The sequence below is a fragment of the Oncorhynchus gorbuscha genome, linkage group LG07 (genome assembly GCF_021184085.1).
Source record: "Oncorhynchus gorbuscha isolate QuinsamMale2020 ecotype Even-year linkage group LG07, OgorEven_v1.0, whole genome shotgun sequence".
NCBI lineage: Eukaryota > Metazoa > Chordata > Actinopteri > Salmoniformes > Salmonidae > Oncorhynchus > Oncorhynchus gorbuscha.
Window position 1 is genome coordinate 88,330,581 of NC_060179.1, and position 12,309 is coordinate 88,342,889.

The 12,309-nt window shown below is 44.4% G+C and overlaps 1 protein-coding gene across 1 annotated transcript in view; it reads left to right on the top strand.

The window, feature by feature from the left end:
- Positions 1–12,309, top strand: part of LOC124039071 (calpain-2 catalytic subunit-like) — a 64,450-nt gene that overhangs the window by 26,597 nt on the left and 25,544 nt on the right. The window contains exons 5-11 of the mRNA XM_046354952.1: positions 1,004–1,137; positions 2,032–2,200; positions 3,849–3,932; positions 4,769–4,784; positions 6,419–6,527; positions 6,874–7,034; positions 8,043–8,212. Of these exons, the coding sequence (XP_046210908.1) occupies positions 1,004–1,137; positions 2,032–2,200; positions 3,849–3,932; positions 4,769–4,784; positions 6,419–6,527; positions 6,874–7,034; positions 8,043–8,212 (843 nt within the window). The remainder of the gene's footprint in view (positions 1–1,003; positions 1,138–2,031; positions 2,201–3,848; positions 3,933–4,768; positions 4,785–6,418; positions 6,528–6,873; positions 7,035–8,042; positions 8,213–12,309) is intronic.

Sequence of the window (12,309 nt, forward strand, 5' to 3'; positions counted from 1 at the left end):
CACTACCACTAGGAGAGGAGAGGAGAGGCTGCTCTCTGTCAACACTACCACTAGGAGAGGAGAGGCTGCTCTCTGTCAACACAACCACTAGGAGAGGAGAGGAGAGGCTGCTCTCTGTCAACACTACCACTAGGAGAGGAGAGGCTGCTCTCTGTCAACACTACCACTAGGAGAGGAGAGGAGAGGCTGCTCTCTGTCAACACTACCACTAGGAGAGGAGAGGAGAGGCTGCTCTCTGTCAACACTACCAGTAGGAGAGGCTGCTCTCTGTCAACACTACCACTAGGAGAGGAGAGGCCTTTCTCTTAAGCGTATCAGCCTTGTCTAGAAACAATCCCTTCGTCCCTTCCACCCTTGTGGATATCAAGGTTATTTCAGGACATTCCTTCTCAGGCATGGAAGCGGAGGGGCTGTGTTGTTACATTCTGGTTTTACTTCAGCCAGATGGGCCGTTGTGTTACTGCTGAGAGGCCCCAGTGAGAGGTGTGGTTTGTGGAAAGTTTGGGTCAGAGAGGAGGAAACCAGAGTGAGTCAGAGCGTCATAGATCCAGGGGGATTTGGTTTTGTGTGTTTACTTCTCAGCCTCCCTATGGCCTGATGCTGCTCTGGGCTAAAGGATAACTGGATAACTGGTTAACAGGATAACAGGATAACTGGTTAACAGGATAACTGGTTAACTGGATAACTGGATAACTGGTTAACTGGATAACTGGATAACTGGTTAACTGGATAACTGGTTAACTGGATAACTGGTTAACTGGTTAACTGGTTAACTGCCAGTTTACAATAACAACAACAGAATAGTCTTCTGATATATAATTTCCCTTTGTGTCTTTATGACTGACTGAGCAGCTATAGATCAGTGATTTAATTTATATTCCATACATAAACAATATCCAGACAACAACATCTGTCACATAGAGCCTCTGAAACAAAATGGCTTGAGTTCAGCAGATTCATTCTTTCATCTAGCCTGAATGTTGTCTGTTGTGGTCCTCTTCAGTTCTGGCAGTTTGGTGAGTGGGTGGACGTGGTGATTGACGACCGGCTGCCGGCGAAGGATGGAGAGCTGTTGTTTGTTCACTCAGCTCAGGGCTCTGAGTTCTGGAGCGCCCTACTGGAGAAGGCCTACGCCAAGTAAGGGGCATCACTCACCACGATACACAACACATAGTAAGGGACATCACTCACCACGATACAAAACACCTAGTGTACACTACACATAGTAAGGGACATCACTCACCACGATACACAACACCTAGTAAGGGGCATCACTCACCACGATACACAACACCTAGTAAGGGACATCACTCACCACGATACAACACCTAGTAAGGGACATCACTCACCACGATACACTACACATAGTAAAGGACATCACTCACCACGATACACAACACATAGTAAAGGACATCACTCACCACGATACACTACACATAGTAAAGGACATCACTCACCACGATACACAACACATAGTAAAGGGCATCACTCACCACGATACACAACACATAGTAAGGGGCATCACTCACCACGATACAAAACACCTAGTAAGGGGCATCACTCACCACGATACAAAACACCTAGTAAGGGGCATCACTCACCACGATACACAACACATAGTAAGGGGCATCACTCACCACGATACAAAACACCTAGTAAGGGGCATCACTCACCACGATACAAAACACCTAGTAAGGGGCATCACTCACCACGATACAAAACACCTAGTAAGGGGCATCACTCACCACGATACAAAACACCTAGGACTTATGTCATGATGCCTTTATGTTTATCTGGTTTCTAATGGTTTGTCTCTCTCTCCTCTGGTCTGTCACCATTCCTGTCTCTCTGCTTGTCTCTCTCTGTCTGTCTCTCTCTGTCTCTCTCTCTCTCTGTCTCTCTCTCTCTGTGTCTCTCTCTGTGTCTCTCTCTGTCTCTCTCTCTCTCTGTCTCTCTCTCTCTGTCTCTCTCTCTCTCTCTGTGTCTGTCTCTCTCTCTGTCTCTCTCTCTCTCTGTCTTTCTCTCTCTCAGGGTGAATGGATGCTATGAGGCTCTGTCAGGGGGCTCCACCACTGAGGGCTTTGAGGACTTTACAGGAGGGATAGCAGAGAACTATGACCTGAAGAAGGCTCCCTCCAACCTGTTCCAGATTATCAGGAAAGCCCTGGCCTCTGGAGCTCTGCTGGGCTGCTCCATCGATGTGCGTATGACTTCAGAATGTTATTATCCAGTTTCAGGTTTATTTGCCATGTGTAATGTAAACATTGTTTTCCCTGTTTTGGTTTAAATCGCTCTGGATTAGAGCCTCTGGATTAGAGCCTCTGGATTAGAGCCTCTGGATTAGAGCCTCTGGTACAAGACACAAATTTAAAGGAGACAGTCACTGTTACATTTTTATTTATTTATTTATTTCACCTTTATTTAACCAGGTGGCTAGTTGAGAACAAGTTCTCATTTACAATTACGACCTGGCCAAGATAAAGCAAAGCAGTTCGACAGATACAACAACACAGAGTTACACATGGAGTAAAACAAACATACAGTCAATAATACAGTATAAACAAGTCTATATACAATGTGAGCAAATCAGGTGAGAAGGGAGGTAAAGGCCAAAAAAAGGCCATGGTGGCAAAGTAAATACAATATAGCAACTAAAACACTGGAATGGTAGATTTGCAGTGGAAGAATGTGCAAAGTAGAGATAAAAATAATGGAGCAAAATAAATATGCAGTGAAGGACGGGATATTATCTATATGAGGTTTTACTGACATTCAGTGGCACAGTGCATTTAACTAAGGCAAGTGACTTTGGTAAAAACGTTGGTTGCGTGTTTTTGAGAAGGTTGCGTGTTTTTGAGAAGGTTGCGTGTTTTTGAGAAGGTTGCGTGTTTTTGAGAAGTTTGCGTGTTTTTGAGAAGGTTGCGTGTTTGTGAGAAGGTTGCGTGTTTGTGAGAAGGTTGCGTGTTTGTGAGAAGGTTGCGTGTTTGTGAGAAGGTTGCGTGTTTGTGACGCGTGTTTGTGAGAAGGTTGCGTGTTTGTGACGCGTGTTTGTGAGAAGGTTGCGTGTTTGTGATGCGTGTTTGTGAGAAGGTTGCGTGTTTGTGAGAAGGTTGCGTGTTTGTGAGAAGGTTGCGTGTTTGTGAGAAGGTTGCGTGTTTGTGAGAAGGTTGCGTGTTTGTGAGAAGGTTGCGTGTTTTTGAGAAGGTTGCGTGTTTGTGATGCGTGTTTGTGAGAAGGTTGCGTGTTTGTGAGAAGGTTGCGTGTTTGTGAGAAGGTTGCGTGTTTGTGATGCGTGTTTGTGAGAAGGTTGCGTGTTTGTGAGAAGGTTGCGTGTTTGTGATGCGTGTTTGTTAGAAGGTTGCGTGTTTGTGATGCGTGTTTGTGATGCGTGTTTGTGAGAAGGTTGCGTGTTTGTGAGAAGGTTGCGTGTTTGTGAGAAGGTTGCGTGTTTGTGAGAAGGTTGCGTGTTTGTGAGAAGGTTGCGTGTTTGTGATGCGTGTTTGTGAGAAGGTTGCGTGTTTGTGAGAAGGTTGCTTGTTTGTGAGAAGATTGCGTGTTTGTGATGCGTGTTTGTGAGAAGGTTGCGTGTTTGTGAGAAGGTTGCGTGTTTGTGATGCGTGTTTGTGAGAAGGTTGCGTGTTTGTGAGAAGGTTAAATGCAGTAGACATTCGGAGGGGGTTACCTGGACACAGATTAATTCTAGTCCTGGACTAAAGAGCAAGTTGAATCATGAATCTCCATGGGTAATTATTGTAGGTTCTGTGAGCTACTTGGTCCAGCTGTTATCAGAGTGTTATATTTAGTTTGGTCGTGGTTTAGTTAGAGTTTGTGGTTCCCTGTCTCTCCAGATCACCAGCCAGGCAGACTCGGAGGCCATCACCTATCAGAAGCTGGTGAAAGGACACGCCTACTCTCTGACCGGGGCTATCGAGGTAACATCAGACAATATCTGATACATTATATCCACACTATCCGAGCCTGGTCACTGCTCTGTTTGTTCTTTACAGCCAACCCCCTAGTGGCCAACCCCCTAGTGGCCAACCCCCTAGTGGCCAACCCCCTAGCGGCCAACCCCCTAGCGGCCAACCCCCTAGCGGCCAACCCCCTAGCGGCCAACCCCCTAGCGGCCAACCCCCTAGCGGCCAACCCCTAGCGGCCAACCCCTAGCGGCCAACCCCCTAGGCCAACCCCCTAGCGGCCAACCCCTAGCGGCCAACCCCTAGCCCCAACCCCTAGCGGCCAACCCTCTAGTGGCCAACCCCTAACCCCTAGCCCAACCCCTAGCGGCCAACCCCTAGCGGCCAACCCCCCTAGCGGCCAACCCCTAGCGGCCAACCCCTAGCGGCCAACCCCTAGCGGCCAACCCCTAGCGGCCAACCCCCTAGTGGCCAACCCCTAGCGGCCAACCCCTAGCGGCCAACCCCCTAGCGGCCAACCCTCTAGCGGCCAACCCCCTAGCGGCCAACCCCCTAGCGGCCAACCCCCTAGCGGCCAACCCCCTAGCGGCCAACCCCCTAGCGGCCAACCCCCTAGCGGCCAACCCCCTAGCGGCCAACCCCCTAGCGGCCAACCCCCTAGCGGCCAACCCTCTAGCGGCCAACCCCCTAGCGGCCAACCCTCTAGCGGCCAACCCCCTAGCGGCCAACGGCCATATGAGTTGGCTATAGAGCACAAACAGATCTTGGACCAGTCTAACCCTCGTAGTGTATGAGATCTGTCTGAACCCAAAGCAGGGTCTAACTACTGTATGATGACCTTTCTAAACCAGGTGAACTACCGTGGCCGCAAGTCCCCTGAATGATATGCATCTCAGTCCCCTGAATGATATGCTGTCCCCTGTCATCAGTCCCCTGAATGAGCATCAGTCCCCTGAATGAACCTCAGTCCCTGAATGAACAGTGGAGATATGGACTCAGTCCCCTGAATGATATGCACAGTCCCTGAATGATAAGAAATGATACATCTCAGCCCCTGAATGATATGCTCAGTCCCCTGAATGATATGCATCAGTCCCATCTGAATGATATGCGTCTCAGTCCCCTGAATGAATGATATGCATCAGTCCCCTGAATGATATGCATCAGTCCCCTGAATGATACGTCCCCTGATCTCAGTCCCCTGAATGATATGCATCTCAGTCCCCTGAATGATATGCGTCTCAGTCCCCTGAATGATATGCATCAGTCCCCTGAATGATACGCATCTCAGTCCCCTGAATGATATGCATCAGTCCCCTGAATGATATGCATCTCAGTCCCCTGAATGATATGCATCTCAGTCCCCTGAATGATATGCATCAGTCCCCTGAATGATATGCATCAGTCCCCTGAATGATATGCATCAGTCCCCTGAATGATATGCATCTCAGTCCCCTGAATGATATGCGTCTCAGTCCCCTGAATGATATGCATTATCCCCTGAATGATTGATACTGAATGATGGATACGTCCCTGAATGATATGCATCTCAGTCCCCTGAATGATTCCTCTCAGTCCCCTGAATGTCAATCATTGGCTCATTGGTGAAATTAGCATTCAGCCAATATCTTTAAGTAAATCAATCATTCCTTTATTAATGGAATTGCAGACAGAAGTTGACCATGGGAACACAGCACCATGTTTCCCAGTGAGTTCTGCACCCGAAGGGCTGATTTATATACATGTTATCACTCCCTGGTGGTATTAATAATAATAATAATAATATGCCATTTAGCAGACGCTTTTATCCAAAGCGACTTACAGTCATGTGTGCATACATTCTACGTATGGGTGGTCCCTGGAATCGAACCCACTACCCTGGCGTTACAAGCGCCATGCTCTACCAACTGAGCTACAGAACCACGTCAATGTATGTGTGTATCAATAAGCTGAGGTTACCTTTATAAAGAAACCTGAGTACAGTAGCTTCTCTGAATTCATTGGTCCACTGTCACACAAGATCAACATGTCAAAACCAGACAGTTGTTACTTCTCTTTATCGAGTTTCAGTCTGACTCAGACCCAGCCTGCAAAAGCACACTCTCACAACAGCCAGGACCACAAAGATATAGATGGCTTGTGCAACTTATAGTGACAAGAGTTTTTAGACACATAGCAACAGTAGCAATTGCATAGCAATTGTAAGGCCTGCAGCAAAACATATGGATCCTTAATCACTAATGAGGAGGGTCTTTGGAGGGAGGGACTCACCCTAAAATATATTACCAGCTCAAAATCTCAATCTGCGAAAATGTCAAGTTAATTTGGGGTTGATGAGGATTTCAGAACCAAAGTGGGGGGAGACAAAAAAACAAAGGCTATCGTCTTGAGAAGGAAAGATTGATTGACTAATTGACCCCCCCACCCCCGAACCCTGATGCTTTCCAGTTTCCAGTCACTTGGTTCAACATGAATCTAGTAAATCTTTCTCAGATAATTTAAATTGAGTGTAACAGGTGGTTCTTCTCTCTCTTTCTCCAGCTCCTCTGAGTGGAACAACGTGGATGTTTCTGAGCGGGACAACGTGAAGGCAGACGATGGAGAGTTCTGGTAACTTCATCAATACCGAACTGATAGGACCAGTTTCCCGGACCTAGATTTAACCGAGTAAAAAGAACTTTCAATAGAGAATCTCCGCTTTTTTTTGTTGGTCCAAGACTTTATCTGGGTCCAGGAAGCCAGGCCGTAATGACTTCATCATTACATCTCCTGTGTCTGTTCAGTATCTGTCATATCTCCCTTATAGTAGACGTAATAGACGTTGTGTGCTCATTATCCTCAGTGTCTGTTTGGTTAAGAGGTTTTATCTGTACTGCTTTGCGATCTGTTTATTTGCGATCTGTTTATTTGTAAGTCTGTATATTTCACAGACTTGGTGTTTTATTATTTTTTACAGGATGTCCTTCTCTGACTTCACGAGGCACTACCATCGTCTGGAGCTCTGCACTTTGACCCCTGACACACTGACCACTGATGACATTAAACACTGGAGCGTGTCTAACTACGATGGGGCCTGGAGGAAAGGATCAACCGCAGGAGGATGCCGGAACAACCCCTGTAAGTCTAACTGCAGTATGCAGGAACAACCCCTGTAAGTCTAACTGCAGTATGCAGGAACAACCCCTGTAAGTCTAACTGCAGTATGCAGGAACAACCCTTGTAAGTCTAACTGCAGTATGCAGGAACAACCCCTGTAAGTCTAACTGCAGTATGCAGGAACAACCCTTGTAAGTCTAACTGCAGTATGCAGGAACAACCCCTGTAAGTCTAACTGCAGTATGCAGGAACACTAGTTAGGTATGTGCACCAGTATTCTTCTGTGAGATCAGATGACCTAGACCCTGAAACACCTCGTCTTCTCAAGGAAGACCCTGAAACACCTCGTCTTCTCAAGGAAGACCCTGAAACACCTCGTCTTCTCTAGGAAGACCCTGAAACACCTCGTCTTCTCTAGGAAGACCCTGAAACACCTCGTCTTCTCTAGGAAGACCCTGAAACACCTCGTCTTCTCTAGGAAGACCCTGAAACACCTCGTCTTCTCTAGGAAGACCCTGAAACACCTCGTCTTCTCTAGGAAGACCCTGAAACACCTCGTCTTCTCTAGGAAGACCCTGAAACACCTCGTCTTCTCTAGGAAGACCCTGAAACACCTCGTCTTCTCTAGGAAGACCCTGAAACACCTCGTCTTCTCTAGGAAGACCCTGAAACACCTCGTCTTCTCTAGGAAGACCCTGAAACACCTCGTTCTTCTCTAGGAAGACCCTGAAACACCTCGTCTTCTCTAGGAAGACCCTGAAACACCTCGTCTTCTCTAGGAAGACCCTGAAACACCTCGTCTTCTCTAGAAAGACCCTGAAACACCTCGTCTTCTCTAGGAAGACCCTGAAACACCTCGTCTTCTCTGGGTCAGTGGTATTGATGGTGCTTCTTTGAGTTACATTAAAGTGTTGTTAGTTTGTTCGCAGGTGGGGATCGAATTTCCACTCTTTTACATATGAGCACCAGCCACACAACATGCAGTCTCACTCCCTCACCCTGACCTTTGTCAATCCGGGTTCCCTACAGACACGTTCTGGATGAATCCCCAGTTCAAGATCAAGCTGGAGGAAGAGGATGACGACCCGGGGGATGATGAGGTGGGCTGTAGCTTCGTGGTGGGACTCATTCAGAAGAACAGAAGACGGATGAGGAAAGCAGGAGAGGACATGCACACCATCGGATTCGCCATCTATGAGGTGGGGCTCATAACATATGATGATGATTGTATCCATTAGAACAGGGGTGTCAAAGTCAAATGGACGGAGGGCCAAATAAAAAATTTAGCTACAAGCCGAGGGCCGGACTGTTCGAATGTTCATTGAAAAAATTTTAAATGACGCATATAGTCTAGTGAACCTAATTGAACCTACTGAAAACCTAACAAATATATTCCAATATGATCAGATAAATAAAGCAATATTTTCTTATGGCTCTGTCAGTAATCTTTAATTTTCAACAGACACAAAAGACAAATTTCCTTTATATAAAAATCCCCATAACATGAACATTAAATGAAAGAAACCGGTATTCAAGGCACCATCAGTAGCCTATATTTTCTATTTTAGCAAAAGTGGGCTAAATTTACTTCAAAGAAAAAAACAATAATAGCAATTTTCTATCATCCACTCAACTGAAATATTTTTAAAATATAATTGGATTGAAATACAATAAAATAAAGTGCAAAAATCTATTAATCAAAAACAACACTTTGTTTAAGGAGAAGTAACATGCAGTGAAAACAAATATTAAACTTTAACTTTTAAACTTGAACTGAGTAAAAACTCTAAATATGTGATTGCACAGTAATGTTCACTTGTTTGAGGTTGAGGGTGATACTTGGTGGTGTCCCATCTTTTCCACAAGTTCATCAATGTTCGGGGTAAGGCTCTGAGCTGAGGAAATCCTCAGAATTGAGTGGAGGTGTTCAGCAGTAAGTCGACTTCTGTGTGATGTTTTGTTCAAGTTCATCAAAGAAAACAGTTGTTCACACAGGTATGTGCTGCCAAACATAGACAACGTTTGAGCAGCCTGGATGCGCAGCTGGGGCATTGTGTCAGGGAGGAAACGGGCGAACTCCGCAGCACCCACTGCCGCATATTTTGCCCTCAGTGCATCATTGCATTGGAGGTCAATCAACTCCATTTGGAGGTTTGGTGGTGAGCTTTCCACGTCAACAGCAAATGGGTTACCGAGCAGTTCCAACCTGCTTTTTGTGCTTCAAAGTCAGCAAATCGGCGTCGAAAGTCAGCGGCAAGCATACCTATTTTATCAGCCAACTGTGCGCTCGGGAACGCACTGGTAGAGAGCTTCTCTTTCATGGTCTGGCAGCTGGGAAAGTGGCTCAAATTTTCTTTCCGCATCTGCGTCTCCCACAGAGTCAGTTTGGTTTTAAATGCCTTCACTGTACTGTACATATCAGAGATGACACGATCCCGACCCTGCAGCTGCAAGTTCATTGCATTCAGATGACTCGTAATGTCACACAGAAAAGCCATTTCACACAGAAACATTTCGTCTCGGAGTTGTGTTGTGTCTTTCCCTTTGCTGTCCAAGAACAGACAAATCTCCTCACGAAGCTCGAAACATCTTTGAAGCACCTTTCCCTGGCTTAGCCATCGCACCTCTGTGTGATAAGGCAAATCACCATGCTCCGTTTCTAACTCCGTCAGAAATGCCTTGAACTGGCGGTGATTCAAACCTTTGGCTCTGATAAAGTTAACTGTGCGCGTGATGATGCTCATTACATGCTCCATTTTCAAGGCTTTACCGCACAACGCTTCCTGGTGTATGATACAATGATAAGCTGTCAGCTCACCTGTCGCGTTTTCCTCTTGCATCTTTTCCCGTATCTTCGCAACCAGTCCGCTCCTGTGTCCACACATCGCAGGTGCTCCGTCGGTTGTCAAACCCACGAGTTTTTCCCAAGGCAGCTCCATCTCATTTACACATCTTGACACATCTTCATACAAATCATGCCCCGTAGTTGTGCCATGCATAGGACGTAAAGCCAAAAACTCCTCTGTCACGCTTAGGCTGGAGTCCACTCCGCGGATGAAAATTGACAACTGGGCAATGTCAGAAATGTCGGTGCTCTCATCCACAGCCAAGGAATATGCAATGAAATCTTTTCCCTTTTTCACAAGCTGCTCTTTTAGATTGATGGACAACTGGTCTACTCTCTCGGCAATGGTGTTTCTGCTCAGACTCACATTTAAAAAGAGTTGCCTTTTTTCTGGGCAAACTTCGTCACAAACTTTAATCATGCAGTTTTTGATGAAATCCCCCTCCGTAAATGGCCGGGCTGATTTAGCGATCTCTTCTGCCAAAATAAAACTGGCCTTGACAGCAGCCTGGCCTTGTGATTTGGCTTTTTTGAACAGAGCCTGTCGAGATTTGAGGCCTCGTTTTAATTCCTCTGCCTTTTGTAGCCTTTGTTCCATGTCCATATTCTTGTTTTTGTCCGCGTGTTTCGTTTCATAATGTCGTCTCAGATTATACTCTTTCAGTACCGCCACACTTTCTCCACACAGAAGACACACAGGTTTTCCAGCTACCTCCGTGAACAAATACTCCGACTCCCACCTTGTTTGAAACCCCCGGTTCTCAGTGTCCACCTTCCGTTTTGCCATTTTTGATGGGTTTCTGAAAGTTAATTTTACTGTGATGCTGACAACTGCTGTGCCAATAAATATTGAAATGAAGCAGCCTACTGCTCGGTGCGTCACCGTTGCATTGTGGGAAATGTAGTATTGGTGCGTGTAAAAGATCTGCGGGCTGCCGGCTTGCTGCGGTCTGCGGGCCGGTTCTAATAATAAATCAAGATCATCCCAGGGGCCGTAAAAAACCTTCTCGCGGGCCGGATGTGGCCCGCGGGCCTTGACTCTGACATATGTGCATTAGAACATTCACTCTGTGTCGTATGTATCAGATACTCTCCCAGTATATCTACAACTATATACGATATATACAAATATACTCTCCCAGTATATCTACAACTATATACGATATATACAAATATACTCTCCCAGTATATCTACAACTATATACAAATATACTCTCCTAGTATATCTACAACTATATACGATATATACAAATATACTCTCCCAGTATATCTACAACTATATACAAATATACTCTCCTAGTATACCTACAACTATATACAATATATACAAATATACTCTCCCAGTATATCTACAACTATATACGATATATACAAATATACTCTCCCAGTATATCTACAACTATATACAAATATACTCTCCTAGTATACCTACAACTATATACAATATATACAAATATACTCTCTCCTAGTATATCTACAACTATATACAAATATACTCTCTCCTAGTATATCTACAACTATATACAAATATACTCTCTACCAGTATATCTACAACTATATACAAATATACTCTCCCAGTAGATCTACAACTATATACAAATATACTCTCCTAGTATACCTACAACTATATACAATATATACAAATATACTCTCCCAGTATATCTACAACTATATACAAATATACTCTCTCCCAGTATATCTACAACTATATACAAATATACTCTCTCCCAGTATATCTACATCTATATACAAATATACTCTCTCCTAGTATATCTACAACTATATACAAATATACTCTCTCCCAGTATATCTACATCCAAATATACTCTCCCAGTATATCTACAACTATATACAAATATACTCTCCCAGTATATCTACAACTATATACAAATATACTCTCTCCCAGTATATCTACAACTATATACAAATATACTCTCCTAGTATACCTACAACTATATACAATATATACAAATATACTCTCCCAGTATATCTACAACTATATACAAATATACTCTCTCCCAGTATATCTACAACTATATACAAATATACTCTCCCAGTATATCTACAACTATATACAAATATACTCTCCTAGTATATCTACAACTATATACAAATATACTCTCTCCCAGTATATCTACATCTATATACAAATATACTCTCTCCCAGTATATCTACATCCAAATATACTCTCCTAGTATATCTACAACTATATACAAATATACTCTCTCCTAGTATATCTACAACTATATACAAATATACTCTCTCCCAGTATATCTACATCCAAATATACTCTCCCAGTATATCTACAACTATATACAAATATACTCTCTCCCAGTATATCTACATCTATATACAAATATACTCTCCCAGTATATCTACAACTATATACAAATATACTCTCTCCCAGTATATCTACAACTATATACAAATATACTCTCCTAGTATATCTAC